The sequence below is a fragment of the Augochlora pura genome, chromosome 3 (assembly GCF_028453695.1).
Source record: "Augochlora pura isolate Apur16 chromosome 3, APUR_v2.2.1, whole genome shotgun sequence".
Taxonomy (NCBI): Eukaryota; Metazoa; Arthropoda; class Insecta; order Hymenoptera; family Halictidae; genus Augochlora; species Augochlora pura.
This window is the reverse complement of record NC_135774.1, coordinates 29,841,408-29,861,700: the sequence shown is the minus strand read 5'-3', so window position 1 is coordinate 29,861,700 and position 20,293 is coordinate 29,841,408. Positions and strand designations below refer to the sequence as shown.

Genomic DNA, 20,293 nt, shown 5'->3' with positions numbered 1-20,293 from the left:
ACGATCGGCAGATAAGAAATCAATTTTCACGGGACGTTGGAGCGGGAAGCACGGGGAAGGCATTTCGATTGTTTATGGGATACCGCGTACACGTAATGAAATCAGATCACGTTTCTTGCCGATCGTGCCAGCTTTTCACTTTATTCGCAATAACGTTTATTAGTTTTCGAACGAAAGTGCGATATTCCATTAAGGAAATCGTGGACGAACGCGTGGACAAATCTCGTCGAGCTGTTTAAAAGTCGGTTCGCGACAAAATGGAGTTAATCGACTACATGGAGTTAATCGGCTAAAATGTCTTGTCAGCTTCTTGTCTAACACTCCATTACTACCGGCACGATAAGTGTTAACCGAGAAGCAAGAGTTTCGAACGAAAGCTAGAAAACCGAGCGTGGTTTATTAAAAGGAAGACACCTGGACTAATCGTGGCATGAAGACAAAACGCAGCCGGCACGCGAAAGAAACGACAGGACGACGTTCGCCGGTTGCGTAACCGGTCCCGTCCGACTTCCGGTAGGCGGTCCTTGCCAAGACTTTTACGGGTAATAGCTTGAAAGCGAGAGCGAGAGCGACACGCTCCAGGTGGATTCGCGCGAGTACGAGGTGGATGTGCGAGTACTCTCGACAGACCGTACGGGAGATCGTTAAAATATTTTTATTATGGTATAATCGCGCTTTCACCGTTCCGCCGGATCGGTCGGTCGTTCGCCTCGGCGCAGTTGCACCTGGGGAACAAACCTCCGACGGTGCATCCGACCTTGCCTTGACGTGCTTTATGGAATGCCGTAAACGATGCATTTTTCTCGTCTGGGATCGGGAAAACGATCGCAGACGCCGCAGACGCAATTCTGCAATTAAACAGCAACTTTTCGACCAAACGTTTGTGCAAATGACCTACCATATAGAATGTTTCTGCTTGGAGATTCGTTATTTTGTCTTGTCTCTCTGTGGGTCTTTAGGTTCGATTATAATTACGACACCGTTCGCGTTGCTTACGAAGTCGTTCCAAAATTAATTGATTGGAATTGTACCAGCAGCGAGTCCCAGTAACCGCTCCATTCGCGTAATCCACCACTTGCTTCACCCATCAGGCGTGAAAGAACTATGCTCTCGATGCTTCCGCGAGCCCAATCGAATTCGCCATTTAATTAGCGATCACTTTCGCCGCTCGATAGGTTACGACCGACAGATACAAGGCTAGCAAATAGGACAAAGCGATCACGCGTCTTTCTTGCGGCTGTCTTTCTCCGACCACGCTTCATTGCTTTTTACTGCCGCCGGGATCCGTGACATAATCGATCGGATCCCGCTTCAGTTTATGTAACGACGCTTCCATCGGTTTTTAGCAAAAGTAACCGAGACCGTGGACCCGATTCCATTGTTCTAATCCAGGATCGTTATGCTCCAGGTTTCCACGAGGCCGTCGGCGAAGCGATCGCTCTCAGCGTCGCTACTCCGAAACATCTCCAGACCCTGGGTCTGGGTAACAAGTACATCGACGAGTCGACGGCGGACATTAATTACTTGTTTACTCTGGCGATGGACAAATTGGTGATGCTGCCGTTCAGCATTGCGATGGACAGGTGGAGGTGGGACGTCTTCCGCGGTTACGTCAACAGGGAGGACTACAACTGCCACTGGCACCGCCTGATGGAGCAATACGCCGGCATCAAGCCCCCGGTGCTCAGATCCGAGGACGATTTCGATCCTGGGTCCAAGTACCACATCCCCGCGAACATCCCCTACATCCGGTAAGTAGGTTCTCCCAACTATTTCCATGCCGATCTTGATTAAGTCGCTGCGCGATCCAGCGCTCTCTTCGAGTACTCGAAGGAATGCCGATACTTCGCAGACACAAGCTCCAAGCGCTCTGTGTTTCACGGAAAATATCCAACTTTATAGACCGTCGATCGCATGCCGCAATTTTCCAATGCGGTATTTGTGAAAACTATGATACGGTCAGGTGGCTCCGGGAATCTCCAACGCCGTCGAGAATGTATTCAATTTGTAGGTTCGCTGGACGTATCGATCCAGCACTCTAGACCGCGATTTCACCGAGATCCTGAAATTCTGCGCGTCGCGCCGGACACGTACGAACGGAACGAATGCGATGCCGTCACAAAAAGAATCACGCAGCCGCGTCCTCTCTCCGATCCGATACGAAATTATGCTCTCGAATTTCGCGGAGATTCGTGACGTAAGCACGCGCGCGCGGCCAAGTGTCTCTGTTTGCCATTGGTTAGCGAGAGGGAAAGAGGCTTTCTCCCGGCGTCGACGAAGACGTCGAATTTTTCGGCGATAGTCATCGGGTCGGATGCGTTACGTGTAACGAAACGGATGAAAGTTTCCCTCTCCGCCGATGCGGGCTAATTGGCGTCCAGGTTTTTGTTGCGCTAATTACGGCGGCGCGGCGCTTCCGCGTTTACGGATTCGAGAGAGAATCGACGGGGTACTTTCGAATTTTCCCGGGAAGCGGGCCGGTCACGGGTGTAACGCCGCCCGTTACGCGCATCGCGGAAAGCCGCGGATCGAAGATGTTATCGGCCGGTTCCGCGTTTAACGGGCTATTTGGCGAACGACCGTTACGAAACCGGCTGCGAAACGGCAGAATCACGGCCTTGATTCGGTCCCGCGGAGAACCCCTGGCTGGAAAAGTAGGAAGCCGAACGCGGAAGCACCCGGTCTCGAACCCTCTCGTTGGTGCAAGCTCCCGGGACCGATGGATCGGGGCCCTCGGGCCCGCGGGTTCGTTCGATCAGTGAAATAGAAACAGTGGTGGATTTTGCTCTTTGGTTTTATTAGAAAGAAGCGAAAGACACAATGGTACAGGGGTGCTCGACCGGCACCGGATCTTTGTACAATACGTGTATACAGTGTTCTTAGGTACTCAGGTATCAAAAGGTATCAAAACAGTATAAACTAGCATCTAATTCGCCGACCGAGGGACCGCCATCGCGGGGAGTGAATCGGCGGCTGATCGTTCGTCTCACCCAGTTCCCAGTGCTGCGATTCGAGTACGATCATGCGAATAAATACGTCCTCCTGCTGCGTCAGAATCGTTCGAGGAGTACCCGTCGGGTATCATCCGTCAGGCAGGCTCGCGGATGTTTAAAAGGAGTGTTCCCCGTAACTGGACCCGCCGTAGTCGCCTCCGTCGTAACCGCCTCCGCCGTAGCCGCCACCGCCGCCTCCTCCGTAACCGCCGCCGCCGCCTCCTCCGCCGCCGTGTTCGCTGTGGATGTGGACGGGCACGGGTACCTTGACCGGGTAGGGCACGGGTTTGGCGACGGGTACGGGTACTGGTTTCGCGACCGAAACGGGCACGGGTCTCTCCACCGGCACTTTGACGGCGTAGGGCACCGGCTTCTCAACCGGGACGGGTACGTGCTTCTCGACCGGGTAGGGGGCAGGTACGGGCACCTTAACTTCGTAGGGCACCGGCTTCTCCACCGGTACTCCGACGGGCCTCTCCACGTGGACCTTCACCGGGTAGGGTACAGCCTTCTCTACGGGCACCGGGACGTGCTTCTCGACCGGAACCGGGTACGGTTTCGGGATGTGGACCGGGTACGGTCTCTCGATGGGTACGTTCACCGGGTACGGCACCGGCTTCTCCACCGGGAACGGTTGCGGTACGTGCTCCAAGACTTTCACCGCGTAGGGAACAGGCTTCTCGACCGGGTACGGCTGTGGTACCGGCACCTTCACCGGGTACGGGATCTTCTTCTCGACCGGATACGGCTGCGGCACGTAGACCTTGTAGGGCACCGGTCGCTCGACCGGGATCTGCACAGGGTACGGGATCTTCTTCTCAACCGGGTACGGCTGCGGTATGTGCACAGGTACTTTGACGACCACCTTCACGGGAACGGGTATCTTCTTCTCCACCGGGTACGGCTGGGGAACGGCGACCTTCACTGGATAGGGCACCTCCTTTTCCACCGGATAGTGAACCTTCTTCTCCACCGGGTACGGGACCTTCTCGGTCTTTTCGATCGTGACTATTTTGACTTTGTGGTGGCCCTCGTCTCCTCCGCCACCACCTCCGCCTCCGCCACCGTAGCCGCCTCCGTACCCGCCCTCGTATCCGCCACTCAGTTCGATACCGCCACCGCCACCGTATTCCTCGCCTCCTCCATAATCGCCACCCTCGTAGCTGCCTTCTAGGCCACTGAGACCACGTTTCTCTTGCTTCTTCTCGACCTTCGACTCGTCTTTCGAGTCCTCTGCCTTCGTGGCCTCCTTCTCGCAGTGGCCTATGGCCAGCAGGCCCAGGAACAACAGGGGAATCTGTAATCAATCGGATTAGTCGCTTCGTCTACCAAGAAATTAGGTGTGTAATCGAACAGTTTTCCTATCGGAAATCTATCTTGCACAAACTCATTGCTGTCTCCCCATCGACAATCGATTATTTGCCATGCTTTCGCTTATTTAACACGTCGGTTCTAAACGGGTGTCACCAACCTCCGACCGTGTCCTAGTCTGCTAACTAGCCGACTACACTAAATGACGACAGGACTCGTGACACGCGAAAGAATGGAAGACGCAATCGCTGCAGAGTCGCGAGATTTTTGGCGATCGCGATTTTGACTGTGAACCCATTATCCGTGTCAGTCGATTCGCCAACCAAAGCGACAGATGTCCGCGGAAACGAATTCGCAGAGAGTTCGGGCAAAACGGTCTCGGATTCCGGCGCTCGGTGTCGGTACTCACCAAAATTCTCATGTCTCTGAGGCACTCCGATATCTGGTCGAAGTCCAGACTTTACTGGATACTTCCCCCCAAGAGGCCACCGACTTTATAGTCCGCGTTCCCCCGTCCGAGAGCGAGCCAGCCCCCCTGTACGTTCGCGGAAAAGTGAAACACGCGCGGTGCCGCGCGGCGTCTGGCCGCTCGATCAACACGCGCTCGCGACGCTGTTGCATTTTTCTGAAATCCCACCGGCTTCGCCGTGGGCCCCGGCGATGGTGGTTCCATAACCGGACCCACTGGCGTAGACGACGCCCGAATCCTCTTCCAGGGTGAAAGGAACGCTCGCCTCGATCGCTCGCTCGCTGGGCGGAAGCCGCGCCGAGCGCTCGCGCGTCGAACCGCGGCGAGCTCGATACGGGCCGGAGCGTTGTTTCATCGATCGCCTAATAGCTCCAAATTAGGATCAGGAATCGATACGCCTGCATCGGCAACGATACAGTTGCGTCACTCTGGCGATCTAATAGCGTCATTGTTCTTGTCCGGGACGCGCGCGATTTTGTTGTCGGCGCGAGTTAGTAACATCGCCGGATCGGTTACGTAAAAGCACTCGCCACTCGAATTAAACATCGACGCTCGAATAATCGTTCGAGATAGTTTACGGGGGTTGTATCGTAATCCGCGGAAGATTAAATTCCCGGGGAACCTCTTATGCAAGGATCTCGTATGTTGCTTAACTGGTTGCCGTACTTTGACGAGTCGAACTCGTCGCGGGAGTTTCTTGCAGCAGTCTGTCGAGCATGAATATTATTCGGTTCGTTTAAGTCGGAATAAAATCTGTTTCCTACTTAAATGTATTCGAACGTATCTGGAATCGTAATGTCGTAAGTCGACCGAGGATTTTCTGCATGAAATGGATGCATGAAGCGCAGAATAGTTTCTGAAAATATTAGTTACGCCAATATGATTCTAATCCACTCGTTTGATGTTCCAAGTAAGTATAGGCATATCGCAAGTGTTAATTACCTTTCTCTTCTAAGAAACTGCTGCTATCGAAAAACTTGTAATCGTTGCTAATGTCCAGGTTATTTTTATAATACTGTTTTATTCGGTTCTTTGCTAAATCTTTGGAAAAGGAAAGAACTTGAGCAGTATTTAAAGCAGACTTATAGCATAGTTAGAGACGATACTTCAGAACGTTTTAGGAGCCGACCAATGATAATTGCAATTGCCAGAAGGATTTCGAAAAATCGACGCATTCTACGCCAGTGATTCTGAACGCGATATAAACGCGGGCCTCCGCGGCTGCTCTTTCTCTCTTTCACTCTCTCCGTCTCGCTCGCACGGCTCTATCAATATTTCATAGTTTCTCGTCAGGACTAGTGGCCCCGTCCGTATCCGGACCTCCCCCCCGGAAGGACTCGCGCGCGCGCGCGACCACGACGTTTCCAGTCCCCGGGTCCTCTCGTCCGCGACCGAGAGAGTCCCCTGGTCCGACGAGGAGAGCCAGAGTCCCGCGGGGCCGACGCGACGGAGAGAGCTAGAGGAAGGAAGAGAGCGCAGGTGGGAAGGTGGGAAGAAAACGAAAACCGGTGAGCAGCGAGAGAGGGAGGGAGAGAGAGAGAGAGAGCCGCCGCGATTGGTAGGAGAACGGCGCTCGGATATACGATCTGCCGTGTCGGATGAAGCCGTGCTCGAGATCGATCGCGCGCAGATCCACCGCGCAACGCGTCGATGAGCGTTAATTGCTCGCCTTAGATTGAGGCCCGTTTTCACCCGCCTCTCTCGCGGAGTCATTCCGCGCGCCTCTTTTTTTGCAGGCGGAATGCTGCACTCGAATATTCGAGGACTGGCGCGGCTCGATCGATCGTTAGCACCTGTGCCGTAGTAATTACCGCCGGGCATTCCGACTGGTGCGGTAATACGCCGGATTATGCAGATCAGTGTAATGCAGTCGTTATGTTAATTATTCCGAGACTGCGCCCATTACCTCGCTGCACGGCGGAGAGCGTGTCCGTGGCATCGCGATATCGATTCGAAGGGAAGCCTCGTTGAATAGTTACATCGATCGCGAAGTTAATTGTTAAGCGGTAAATTTATGCCCGCCGCCTCTTGGGAATAGGATAAGCGATCGTTTAGTAATCGGGAGATCCGTTTCGCGGACGATTATCATCGTTGCTGAGTCGTCGGACGTGAGAAAGCGAACACTAGTGAGAGCAGCGTTCGTTCCGGCCAGCCAGCGATATTTCAATCCGCGATGAAAAGGGATCCTCGCGGCAGGAAATCGTGATCTGTCGTTTCCCCGTCGATAAATAATCGGCCGCATGCAGAACCGTACGTTTCATCGAACGGTTAACACTTGCTCGCGATCGCTTCAAATCATCCGGGAAGAATTTCAACGGGAAACCGCCGGCGAAATAAATGATTCGCGATCCTCGGGTATAATCGATCGCCGGCTTGCTCTTCCTAAGATCGGGGAAAGCAGAACTCGAATTGATTTTTTCCGGTCGCGTACGCAGAACGCGAGAAGAATGCTTGACCGTGGGGCTATTAATTCGAAGCCGCTCCGCGAAACGAGCGAGCGGTCGTTCGAGAAACGAGCTTATGGCTGTGCATCGGCTCGTGGGAAACGCACGCGCTGCCCGTTCGCTTAATCACCTGATCGGTGAGTTAATAAGGACGTGTCAGACTGATTACCTAGGAATGCGTGCGCCCCGAGGATTTATTTTTGTCACGCGGAAACCGTCGCGGCGAAAAACTATGATTTAGAATCGATTGATCGATACGATGATTGCACGTACGAGCGAAAAGAATTATACCGCTTCCGATGGGGTTCTCTTAATGACCGCCCCGAGACGGCAGGTACGTTTAACGAATCGCGTGCGTTGCGTAACGTGAAATTGGTCTTTCCTAATGAGTGGTCTGAACGCGTTAATCGCACACGGTGGTCCTGTCGCAAGAAATTAATAATAAATTGACCAGTGGCTGCATGAAATGAAACATTGCATCCTATGTCATAAATCGTGTGTCATTTCTTTATTCGGTCATACTATCTACAAAAAGTCTAAACCATTCATTCTCATTACCCATAATTATAAAGTCAAAGAACAGAGCAGCGCAGTTCCATAGGTATTTGAGGAGGGCGATTGGCCACGAGGTCCTGGGTTCCTGTGAGCGGTTCCCTCATTTCCTCCGAGACCCTACGCTTCCAACGATTATTCAAGGATTCCCAATTGTCTCTAATGAAACCCTAGATCCCTTTCCCGTCGTGTCTCGAACGGGGTCTGCCGGTCGTCTTCTTATTCCTACCGTCTCCAGACCTCTTTTTCGCAGCAGAATCCTTCCTCTCGTGGAATCCTTGGGTACTGAGCCCGTTCCAATCCTGGCCCAAAGATACCGGCACGTGAACCCAGTAGGGAAAAGGCTTTTCTACGGGAATGGGTACAGGTTTGGGCAAGAGGACTTCGTAAGGCCGATCCACCTGGATTTTAACCGGCACAGGATAGGGTCTCTTCACTTCGACTTCGACGGGCCTTTCTACCGTGTAAGGTTCTGGCTCGATAACTTCAACCGGGACGGGTACAGGTCGTTCTATGGGCACGGGGTAGGGTGCCTCTACTGGTACCTTGACTTTGACGGGGTAAGGTTTGTCTACGGGGACCGGATAAGGCTTGGCGACTTCGACGGGGTACGGTTTCGGCACGGGAACCGGGTAAGGTCGATTCACGACGACTTTGACGGGCACGGGGACCTTCTTCTCTACCTCGTAGGGCTCCGGCACCTTCACCGGGACCTTTACCTCGTAGGGCACGTGCTTGTCGACCGTGTACGGCTGTGGTATCGGCACTTTTACCTCGACCGGAATTTTCTTCTCGACGGTGTACGGCACCGGCACCGGAACCTCTACCTTGTACGGAACAGGCCGGTCGACCTTGACCTCGTAAGGCACCTGCTTTTCCACCGTGTAGGGCTCCGGCACCTCCACCGGGACATTGACGAACACCTTGACAGGATAGGGCATCTTCTTCTCGACGGTGTAGGGCTGGGGCACAGGAACCTTCACTTCGTATGGCACGTGCCTGTACACTGGGTACGGGACCTTCTTCTCGACGGTGACAGGCACCGGAACTTTCTTCTCTATCGTGATCACCTTTTGCTTCTCCCATGGAGCCTCCGCCACCCAATCGCTTCTCGGGTGCCTCCTCCAACGTTCGTCCATCTTGCTCTTCCAACCGAACGGCTTCGATCTGAGAGGTCTCGAAAACCTCTGCCAATCGTCGGACTCCTCATCTTGATCATTGTCGTCCTCGAAGGAGGTTTGGCGACCTCTGAATCTCTCGCTGTATCTGGAGGCTTCGCGTTCAGGCGACTTCCGGACGCTGGAGTACGATTCGCGGACCGTTTTCGACTCTGTCGTCATGTTCCCACTTTCCAGGGCCTTTTCCACAGCTCTTTCCGCTATCCTTTCCGCTGCCTTCTCGACGGCCAGCTCCGCTGCCCTCTCCAGGTCCTCTTTCCGCGTCGCGGAGCAAATTGGGGTGATGGAGAGAAAGAGGAAGACTACGACGCTGGGCTGCTGTTGGAAGAATAGAGATGAAGACCTTAATTAGAGGAACCTTTGTATTATTAAAATCAAGCTGCAAGATTGGTGGAGCAAAATTAATAATTGGTGAAGAAATCTAGTTCAAAGAATGGAGGAATAGCGTTATCAAAATTTAGAAAAGAAAATTGAAGGTAGTCGACAAGTGGAAGCTGAAGGTACCAACCAAGCGCCCCATGGCGAGATGTTGCTGGACGATGGATCAAGATGCACTGAAACCAAACGGATAAGTGCACCAGGATTATTTATATACCGTGGACGACTTTCGCCTGTCAGACTAGCTCAGACCTTTATAGGCTTGCACCGCCTACTTCGTGACAATTATCCACGGTCAACAAAACGGTTATTGTTTCTCATGGATAATTGGCATAGCACCCTCCACCGCGGAAACAACACGGACCATTCATTATTCGACTCGTAAAACAGCCACGAAGAAACTTCTGCGTCGAACTACCGCGCTAAAGGAACTTATGGCTTTGGTTGAGTAATCGAGGCATAAGGTGGTCCACTAATCGATGCAGGGTGCATTAACATAGCTCAGTTTTGTTTCAGATTGCTATAATTTGTGTAAATAATTTTCTCGTTTTAATTTCATTGATCTTAATTGTATAAATTCAACATTGCCTCTTTTTGGCATTCATTTATGTGCCAATAGAATCTTGTAGGTCTGCTTTTTGGCAATAATTAATCTAAGCTCGTGGAGTTCTCTCGTTCACAAAGTTAATTACAATTTGCCGAATTCAAAGAACTGGTCGATCTCAGGAGATTTCGCTGTCTTCAGGTGTCCATGAACTCAGGGAAACAGTGGACGCTAGGTAGCTATCGGTAGCCACTTGGTTCTGCTTCATTAATTTCATGAAAAGCCTGCGGGAATTGCGACGCTGTTCGCGTTTGACAGATGAAAGCGAATGGCCACTTTCCATAGGCGATCGTAAAACCGTGTTCCGCGGCGAGGACGCGTTTTTCGTGGGAAACGTTTGCTCCAGAACAGTTCGAAGCTCTTTCGTAGAACCGTAGACAAAATGTCCGCCCCTCCCCACCTTCGCCGTGAAAATCTTTTCCAACATGCGATCGCGCAGCTCGACCATGAAATCGTCTCACGTAGGATAGGTCGATCCAATTCTTCGCGGATCACACGAGCTACCCAGTTTCTCGTGTAAGTTCAGTGAAACTGAAACCGGTATAAAAGTTCTCCGGAGCCGTTTTGCCATTTTTGATGGATACCACTTTCTTCCTAGAGTTCGCTAGTCCGGTCAGAAACTGTTACATCCAGTTCGCCGTTTTCTACTCGCACAGTGACACGGTTTCGCAGTGGAAAAAGTCGCCGGAGCCGGGTTCCACCCGGCGTCAGAATAAATTTATTGGATTATTAAGTAACAAGCGTGGTACGGGTACGCCCCTTGTTAAGTGCAGGAAGCTGGGGTTTCATTATTTAGGTCGTAGAACCAGAAATTAACGAGAACAGTAATAGCATTCGTTGTAAGTTGAAACGATTTGTAGGATTGATATTCAATAATTTTATCATAATAATTAATTAAATCCGAGGGGAAATACCACTAAAGTCAGCGAGCTGATGAAGCGGAGAGAGTCTGAAAGAAATGGCGACCTGATAGCATGTTCGGCTGAGCTGCGAGAGCCCAGAGATCTGAACGCGCCCGGAGACTTGAACGCTCGCATAGGCGGTGTCGCCCGGCGCTCGGTGACTTCAACGCCTGCGTAAGCGACGTCGTACAGCATCTGCGCTATGCGCAGAGCTTGCGGACGTTCGCATACGTCTTCCGAAAGCACCTGCATCGCTATGTATCATTTAAATTAGCGTTACAAATTAAAATCGTTCCGCTACATCGTCTCGCGTTGTCGAGAGCTGGAGTCGATTATGTAGAAAGTCAGGATCAAGGCTGTGAGACACGTCGCCCGATGCGCCGGTCTTGCCAGAATCAATTACGGGACGATCTGTCCCAATGCAATTACACCGGGTTCTAGGAGAAACGTGACTGAAATGTCGCTCTCCGATTTCGCTGCACTCGTCGGTCTAACTTGCTCATTCCTGGAGCATCTGGTTTCCAGACTATCGGACGATTTTTCCTTTCGTTGCAACATAGCGTGGAGCTTTCGCGGTTCTCTCGATCGATCGTCGATTGTTGATCGAAAGGGAGCGACGAGCGAAATTGTGGAAAATAAGGACTCCTCCGGGTTCCTACGAACAGTGAAATTTATTTCCACATTGTACAACCTCTCGCGGTGTTCTCGCACACTAGCCCGGGAAGCTCGCAGTCGATATTGGCTGCAGTTCGCTGCAATTCTCCGGAGAGATGCATTTCACTGACGGTTACCAGCGTGGGCGCCATTCAGATGGCGTTACTCGCTCCTTTACTTTAGGATAACAATTACATTCTACGATTAAAAACAGATCGGGATGCCTAGGACAGGCCCTAACGAGGCCCGTAGACATCTTCAGGACGCAGGGTGCAAGGACTTCTTTATCGAAATATACAAATGAAACGGATAGTCGACGATCGCGGCGCAGTGTCGAACATAAAACACTCTAAAGACTGTTCCGCGCTGCCATTTACATCTTCTGTAACGATCGCGGCGGCAGATCTTCTGCCATCGATCCGATCATCGCAAGAAATCACGTGTTTCCCCGTCACGATCGCGAATCGATCATCGCGCGAATTCGTGGTACTCGTACGCCGACGATTCGATCGCGGCGCTTCCATCGTGGTCGGGTATGGGGACGGCTACCTTTATGGGGAACGGTATCGGCTTTTCGACCGGGTAGGCGATCGGTCTGGTCACGTGGACCGGCACCGGTCTGTCGACGGGTATTCGAACCGGCACGGGTATCGGTTTCTCCACGGAGTAGGGCACCTCCTTTTCCACGGGATAGGGCGCGGGCACCGCGACCTTAACCTTAACGGGTACGGGCTTGTCGACGGGTACGGGCACCGGTCTGGGTACTTCGACCTTGACAGGTACTGGGACCGGTTTGTCGACCGGGTAGGGCACGGGCTTCGCGATTGGGACTGGATAGGGTTTCGGGACCGGCACAGGCACCGGTTGCTCCACCTCGATCTTCAGCGGGTAGTGAACTACCTTCTCGACCGGGTACGGCTGGGAAACGTGCACGGGCACCTTCACCGGCACCGGGATCTTGCGCTCGACGGGGAACGGCTCGGGTACAGGTATCTTCACCTCGTAGTGCACCTTCTTCTCGACTGGATACGGATCTGGGACGTAGATCTTTACCGGGACCGGACGGTCCACCGGGACCTGGACCGGGTAAGGCACCTCCTTGATCACCGGCACAGGCTTCGGGATCTTTAACGGCACCTTCACGAAAACTTTGACAGGGTACGGGATCTTCTTTTCGACCGGGTACGGTTGGGGGACCGGTACTTTCACGGGGTAGGGAATGTTCTTAACGACCGGGTACGGGACGTTCTTGATCACCGGGTACGGCACTGCTACCTTCTTCACCACCGTTACCAGCTTGTGCACGTCTTCCTGCACGTGCTGACCTAAAAGCTGACCCTCCTGAGGGACGTCCAGAGAAAATCCGACCTCCTGATCGGAGATTGACGGTGCCCCCTGGCTCGTAAAAGATTCCAGGTGACCTACTTTGAAAGAGTCGCCTTCCAGGTGACTGCTGTCGATTGAGGTCTCTGCGGGATCGCCGTGCTGGTCTCCTACAATGTTACTCGATTAACAATTACAGTAATTGGTAAATTAAGGTTCTCGTACTTCAGATCTACGTACCACGTTTTCCAACAGGTCTCTTCGATCGTTTCGTATTCCTCTGCATCGTGTCGGTAGTTTTCCTTAGAAAAACCGCGCAATGCACTCTGTTAGGAGGCCCCTGAGTTCTCGGCTTGGCAACCTGTTGGTTCTTCCTCTCTTGCGCGGCGAAACTCGACGAAGTCGCGATGACGACTGCTAGAACGATCACGATGCTTTTCTGCAACAATGATTGTTACCACAGGATTAATAACAATTTGGCTAAATCAACTATTTTTAAAATTGTTCGCGGTTATCGTTGCTGTTAAAATGACTTGGAATAAGCTTGCATTAATTGAAGTAGCTACGGCTACTAAAATCATTCCAAGCGCATTCAACACGATCTTAACAAGAGTCCTATCGAGTTTAAAGCGTCAAGGAACGCCCTGTACGAACTCCTAGTGCTCACAGCCTCCACCAATTCACTATCGATTTTTCTGAACGACGGACATCGAACAAGAACACTGCACACGTTACACTGTCGCACGATTCCTCCGGTTCTCCTGGACCCTGACACTCTTCAACCTACCGTGTAAATCATCTTGGCGAACCGATTCGATGCGGGTCAAGGTCGATCCACTCGGTTTAATCGAGATCGAACGTCGAGCTATCGAAACCGAAAGCGAGTAAATCAGCGACGAGGTGTGTCTAGCTTTTATAGAGGAGTTTCTCGTCGCCAATCCAGAGGCTGCACGCGATGCTGACTTCTTCAGCAAGGGGGGAAGATCGCTTTCGCATCTCGCACGTGTGAAACAGTGAAACTGTTCACTGTAGCCAGCGAAGCTGCACCCCTGTCTCCCGCGATCGAGGATCGTCGCTCCATAAAAAGAGCGACACGCCGCGTTTCAGCGATCGCGATTCCGCGGTCATCCGTTCGCGACCTTGGAAGACGGACAAGAGCGCGGAGAATGAGGGCAGCGTGTTCGATGCGAGGCACGCGCGAAACGAAAGCGAAAGATCTCGAGATGCATCGGGTCCTCGATCTAATCGGGAGATTTCTAATTGAATCGATTACTGTATCGGCGATTAAAATGCACGATGGTCCTGCGGAGGATCCGGTGAAAGGGAAAATCAGAGCTATTGTTATAATTGTTCGTACGTGGAATCGAGGATGGTTTACGAAATAAGCGACGCGCGTCCGCCTTTTTAGATGCTCCTCACTTTCTGAACATAGCAAATCTTATACGACAATTAACGCGGCTTTTTGCTCGAACTCTGCAAAGAATAATGAAAGTGTGGAAACAACGGCGAGCCGGGAACGCTCGCGCAACATCGTCTAAACGTCTAATTAGCTTGGCGATGATTGCGTTTAAATCGCGGCGATGCTAAAGCAAGGTAGAGTAATCGGAGCTAGCGATCCGGACAGCGAAGATTAATGATTTCAATCATCTGTTAAATGTTCGCTACTTGTCGGCAGTTAAAGCGATCCAGGCTTGTCTCGCGGAAGATCGGAGCGCTGCGATGCGAGCGCGCTTGAAGAACAATGATCGCGCCGTTCTGTGCAACGACCGGAAATCATTACAGACTTTCACGGTCGTGAACTATGTTTGCGGAAATTGTGACGCGATTGGAGCAGCGATCTCTGAACGGACAGCTCGTGCCGGGGAACGTAACACCGTCGCTCCTAACGGCGGAGAAAACGACGATCGCGTTCCCGGAGTCCGTTCTACTCGAATTTCCCGGGCAACACGCGATTGTTATGCACCGTGACTGCTCAATACCGTTTCTTTTCATTGGTTTTTTGCCGGGGCAGAGATAGCTAAATGCTCGAGGTGGAGAAACGGGGCGAAGGCACGCGACGCGGCTCAGATGAGCCCGGAGATAACGAGGCCACGGTTGCTGTTAACGAGCGTGCTGCATAATTAGGACCGATCCGGCGTGTTTAGCGTCTTTAATTCGAAGTAGGGACGTCCGCTTCGATTTCGCTGATAGACTTCGTTTGTCGTTGTCACCTGCAATTGCGAATACTAGTTAAGTGGCTATTGATTCTCTGTTATCCTCGATTGATAAGGCATTATTCCTTTTATCTTTTCAACGTCATATCACAGACTGTGCTCGTGCTACTTTATACAATACTTTGATACATTCTCTTTTCATTAAGAAGGAGAGCTAATCAGTTGTCTAATATCGAATTGTTAAGCCAGGCAAATTCAAAGTTCAAAACTTGTTAAATATGTCCTCAGGTTTCATCTATCGATACATTTCCCAACAGTGGGTAACTCGTTCTTCCTCTCTAGTGAAATGAGTGTCACAGGAACAATTATGGTTTAGGATCTGTGTATTTATTTTTCATCTATTGGCGAAGCTTTGAAATTGGTAATTTTGATATTATATGATTAAAAGATACGATCATTTTTAATGTACCTACTGCCGAGGAAGTCGTACGACTATGTTACCAACGCGCGTCGAGTGAAAGGGTCCAGCGAAGCGCGCGCCTCCGCGCTCCAAGCGCGGCAAGGTATTTAAACGTGGCCACACAGTGTTCTCTATGAAATGAATTTTCTAGTCGGTACTTTTCGCGCGTCGTGAAATGTCGCGTTAGTCGCACGCGACTCGCACGATTCTTCATCCACTTTCAGACACTAATTCTCCCGGAGTCGTTGGCCATTAAAACCACGTCGCTATTACAATTCACCGCGAGCAGACTTGTTCGCTGCAAAGTGGTACATGAATATCAACGGTGAAGGAACATTCTTAGCATAAATCTAGAGAGTGGAGGAGGCGCGGAGCGGATCGCAAGTTAGGAAAAAACTGTGAAAATGATTCGAGCGTCGGAAGAAGGTCGTAGTGGTTTGGTCGGGAAAAATGTCGCGTAGAATGAAAAATATCGCTCGCGAGCGTGTTCCCCCGTGTCCCGAGGCGATCGTTTCTTCGCAGGTCTCTCTCACTTTCAGTCTCGTGGTCGCGTGCGGCCGCGAGAGGATTGCGTAACGACCGGCTCTCGGGCTCGTCCAATGGACAGGCACGTAAGTCGTTCGTGAGTCAAGTGGCTTGGGCACGGCCCCGAAGTGGGTCGAAGCCGGCGCAGAACTTCACCGTGGACGAATTAACTTAGCAGCCGCGATCTTGGACACGGTCCGCCGGCCCGGGGCACCCTCCGGCGCCAGCCGGTCGATCCCCCCCTCGTTTTAACGAGAGTCGATCGATAGATCGTGGTGGATGCGCGCGGACCACGCGGCCCGTGTCAGCCCCGACTTCCTCGGGAACCGCGAGGCCCCCGTCCGCGGCCGTGTTTCTCCTTGTTCTCCGCGTTTTCCCGTGGCTCGCGTTGGGCAACGCCTCTCTTCGCACAACTCCTCGCGAGAATCGAAATCGAGGAGCGTCCACGCGGTTGCCCAACCGACGCTGCAACCAAGGTAATTGAACGGTGTTTCTCGGTTGCTAAAGTTTCCGGCGGCTCCGGAACCACGGGCCCCTGCCGTCTTTCTAAACGCTCCTCCTCTCGCAACTACATCTTCGGCCCGAAAATGTCAGGCTGCCCCGTCCGCCGCGATCTTCAATTACTCCGCCGCGTTCGCCGCCGCTTGTAACTCCGCCTGTTCTCCGCAATCGTCCGCGGCGTTTTCATTTTCGCGGTGACGACCGCCGAAACGATCCGATACCGGGGAACGTTAATTAAAGGGGAATCCTCTTTCGCGGCCTTAGACGGAAGAATGAGGAGGCGCGCTCGCTCGATGGGGGTGTTGGAATTCGGAGCCCGGGGAGGAACGATAAATCAGGGATTCCGTGGTAGCCGTCTCGAATCCTCGTTGCGGGGGCCGGGTGTGAAATTGACCGGGTGCCTGTGCGCCATCCCTCCGTAAAACAGAATTGGGTTGAAGAGCGGCGGGAGCCGTCGAGCGCGGCACGTCGGGACGAATTACGAGGGTACGTGGACGCGGACGCGGACGCGCGGGGCGATCAAGAGCATCGATTTGGCAGGGCCGCCTTGGCAGCGGGTAGAACTGGGTCGCGGTTGCCTCGTCGGTTGCATCGGCGCGGCCGCCATCTGGGTGGACACAGGCGCGCGCGCGCGCGCGCGCGCTACCGTGCAGGAAAACTTTCCCCGCAGAAATCGAACGACAACGGGTTCGCGGCGGATCACTGTAATCGCCGATCCGCGATTTCTCAAACAGTACAATAACCGCGCGCGTCGTCGCAAGGGATCCCCGACGAGCTAAGCGACGCTTACCGGCTTGTTTCTGGAACGCCGGCTCCTCTGAACATCGTCATAAGCCGTTTAATGATCCGCCCGTCGGGACGAGCCGGGCATGCGGAAAATGAAAGTGGAAATTGTTAAACAAGTCGTGACGGCATCGGGAAACGCGGAAGGTCGCCGTCGTCTTCCACGAAAATCAACTCAAGGATGATAGCTCAATGCTTTGGACTCACAGTTCCTGAATAATAATTCCGGCAAATCTCATTGTCAAATTGTTTATCCTTTCATGAAATAAAAATTGTAATTGCAAGGATCGAGAGCCACTTAGAGATATATCCTTAATTCGTTTACTCCTTCTACCAACTCGTTTTGCAACCGACGATCGTAATGTTTGCAAGAGCGATCGATTCGCAATCGTTCGGGGAACTTTCGTGCTAAAGGGTTGCTTTTGGGGGTCGCAGCTGGGTGTATCCAGAGACATTGTTTCAAAATTACTAACATTTATATTTCGTAAAAAAAATACATATTCTGCTATGTCGATGTAGAAAAAAGTGAGATAAGCGGGGCTGTTGTTCGAGCGAAGGCCACCAAAGCCAGTACTCCACACCTATGAGTATCTCCCTTTCGTCCTTATCGGTGGTACGCGCCGCCCATTGTTCCATGATCGTCAGTGGACGGAGAAGTTCGAGGAAGATGGACCGGTAGATAGGTCTTGTCTTCCTCCGAAACCATTGAATCCTCCGTGTAGTTGCTTCTAGAGATCCAGGTACAAGGATAGAGGACGTTGGGCGGGCGGACGCGTGCCACGACAACGTCCGATCAATTCGTTCTTCTCCCGTGCGTAACCTAGAGATCGTCGATCGTCCGGGTCTTCTGCCGTCAGGATCTTCTTGCGAGCCATCCGGCGTGAGTTGCCCGGAACCGACAGTGTCTGTTGTTTAATGGTAACCACCATGGCCTCCGGCCCAGTCGCCGCCATAGCCATAGCCATGATCATGTTCGTGATGGACCGGCACCGCTACTGGAACTTTGACTGGGTAGGGGACGGGCTTCTCGACCGGGTAGGGCACTGGCCTTTCGACGTGCACCGGGTACGGTCTGTCTACGGGTACCTTTACTTCGACGGGTACGGGCCTCTCGACTGGGTAAGGTACAGGCTTCTCAACCGGGTACGGTTGCGGGACGGGTACTTTGACTGGAACGGCGTACGGCCTGTCGACTGGGACCGGGTACGGTCTGTCGACGGGTACCTTGACCGGGTAAGGGACTGGCTTCTCAACTGGGTAGGGCACTGGCTTCTCGACGTGCACTGGGTATGGTTTTGGTACGGGCACGTGGATCGGACGGTCGACGGGCACCTTGATGTGGACCAGCTTCTCGACCGGGTACGGGGCGGGTATGTGGACTGGCACCTTTACTGGCACTGGGACTGGCTTCTCGACTGGGTACGGCTGCGGCACTGGTACCTTGACCGGGACGTGGATGTGCTTCTCAACCGGGTACGGCTGGGGCACGAACACCTTGACCGGGTACGGGCGGTCGACCGGCACGTGCACCGGGTACGGCACCTTCTTCTCCACTGGGTAGGGTTGCGGGATGTGCACCGGGACCTTCACGTAGACCTTGACGGGGTATGGCTTCTCGACCGGGTACGGTTGTGGCACCGGTACCTTCACCGGGACGGGTACGGGCTTCTCGACCGGGTACGGCACGTGTTTCTCAACGGGGTAAGGAACGGCGACGTTCTTCACCACGGTGACGGTCTTGATGTGCTCGTGGTGGCCGTGGTCGAGAATGTGACCACCGTAGCCGCCCGATCCCGACAGACCGTACCCGCCGCCGATGTCCAGGCCTCCGTGGCCACCGCCGCCGCCGATGTCGTAGCCGCCGTCGTAGCTGTAACCGTAGCCGAGACCCAGCAGGCCTCGCTTCTCCTGCTTCTTCGTCGCCGTGTCCGCCAACGGCGCCTCCGCTTTCTCGACAGACTTCTCGGCCTCCTCCGCCCAGGCCACCGAAACCACCAGGGCGATCACCGCCGTGTAGACCTGCAACGATCACCAGACAACCGTCAGACCGCGCTCGGTCAACGAAACCGAAAGGGAAAACCCGACGAAACCGCGAAGCAACTCGGGACTTTCTAGCTAATCGAACTGCCAATTTCACCCGGCGATTTTCCGAAACGATTTTTCGAACACTAGTCCCCCGGACACCGTTTCGCCCCTCCCTCGCGTATATTTTGTCACTTTGGCCCCGGTTGCGATTGCTCGCGGCCTACGTCTACTCTAATGCGATCGGATCGATTCACTGTGCCCCGAGTATCTTCGAGTCCCCCGGGCTCCCAGGCGTCGTATCGTACACGTCCACGTACCAGGATTCTCATTTTTGCTCTCGAGATATTCCAGGTGCGTCCAGAAGTGAACTGGATGCTGATTGCCGGCGGTTCGTCGCCTTATATACGCGGCATACTTTCGCCTTCGCCACCCGGGCCCAACTCGCGTACCCCCCACGTTACACCTCTTTGTTCGCGTCGAACGAACGACCACGATCCGCTACCACTCCCCTTTGGGGCACACCGACTCGCCCCCCACGCCTCTCGAAAACCGTCCCTCCACGCCGGACGACAACACGGTTTCGTTTCGTTTCGTTTTCTTCTTCCTCGGGCCGGGGCCCAACAGTGTTCCGACTGGGACTTACCTGTTACGCGGACAACGATGATGGCCCGACGCGAACGAGTCGCTTCTTCGGTTCGACACCTGAGGCTCGACCCGGTTTTCGCGACACGCACAAACGGTTTATCCGTCGGACCTTAAAATCCGTCGATTCGCAAGGTGTGTTCGCCTAGTGAAATTAGTTTACTCGGTTGGTTACGATTAATTCGTCGATCAGGTACACCGGAAGAAGCCATAGTTGATACCACGGAATCTTGAAAAGGTGCCGGAAGCTCGCAATTATTTAATTCGTTGAGTCGTTGCAAAAAGAGGACCTGATAATAACAATCGACGTTCGAGTTTAACAACCATAAACTCCTCAGGCTTCCGCTAGAAATTAGAGTCTACTGTATTAGAAATTATTCTAATTGTAGAATCGTT

The 20,293-nt window shown here is 52.9% G+C and overlaps 4 protein-coding genes across 5 annotated transcripts in view; 1 reads left to right on the top strand and 3 right to left on the bottom strand.

Annotated features, from left to right (window-relative positions):
• The window catches only part of Ance-3 (angiotensin-converting enzyme Ance-3), a 49,848-nt gene that overhangs the window by 9,118 nt on the left and 20,437 nt on the right, over positions 1 to 20,293 (top strand). For both annotated transcript variants that reach the window (XM_078177334.1, XM_078177335.1), the window contains exon 10: positions 1,409 to 1,751. In XM_078177334.1, the coding sequence (XP_078033460.1) occupies positions 1,409 to 1,751 (343 nt within the window). The remainder of the gene's footprint in view (positions 1 to 1,408; positions 1,752 to 20,293) is intronic.
• Positions 2,914 to 4,725, bottom strand: LOC144468129 (uncharacterized). Its single transcript, XM_078177338.1, has 3 exons — positions 4,714 to 4,725; positions 3,207 to 4,290; positions 2,914 to 3,164 (listed from the first exon to the last, which is right to left on the bottom strand). Exons 1-3 carry the CDS (start codon positions 4,723 to 4,725, stop codon positions 3,109 to 3,111), a joined length of 1,152 nt encoding a protein of 383 aa, XP_078033464.1. The 3' UTR covers positions 2,914 to 3,108.
• Positions 7,940 to 9,467, bottom strand: LOC144468127 (uncharacterized). The gene is made up of 2 exons (XM_078177336.1): positions 9,456 to 9,467; positions 7,940 to 9,265 (listed from the first exon to the last, which is right to left on the bottom strand). The coding sequence occupies exons 1-2, from the start codon at positions 9,465 to 9,467 to the stop codon at positions 7,940 to 7,942; spliced, it is 1,338 nt and encodes a 445-aa protein (XP_078033462.1).
• LOC144467559 (uncharacterized) lies at positions 11,875 to 19,730 on the bottom strand. Its single transcript, XM_078176417.1, has 4 exons — positions 19,573 to 19,730; positions 18,146 to 19,249; positions 13,049 to 13,247; positions 11,875 to 12,978 (listed from the first exon to the last, which is right to left on the bottom strand). Exons 1-4 carry the CDS (start codon positions 19,582 to 19,584, stop codon positions 11,954 to 11,956), a joined length of 2,340 nt encoding a protein of 779 aa, XP_078032543.1. The 5' UTR covers positions 19,585 to 19,730; the 3' UTR covers positions 11,875 to 11,953.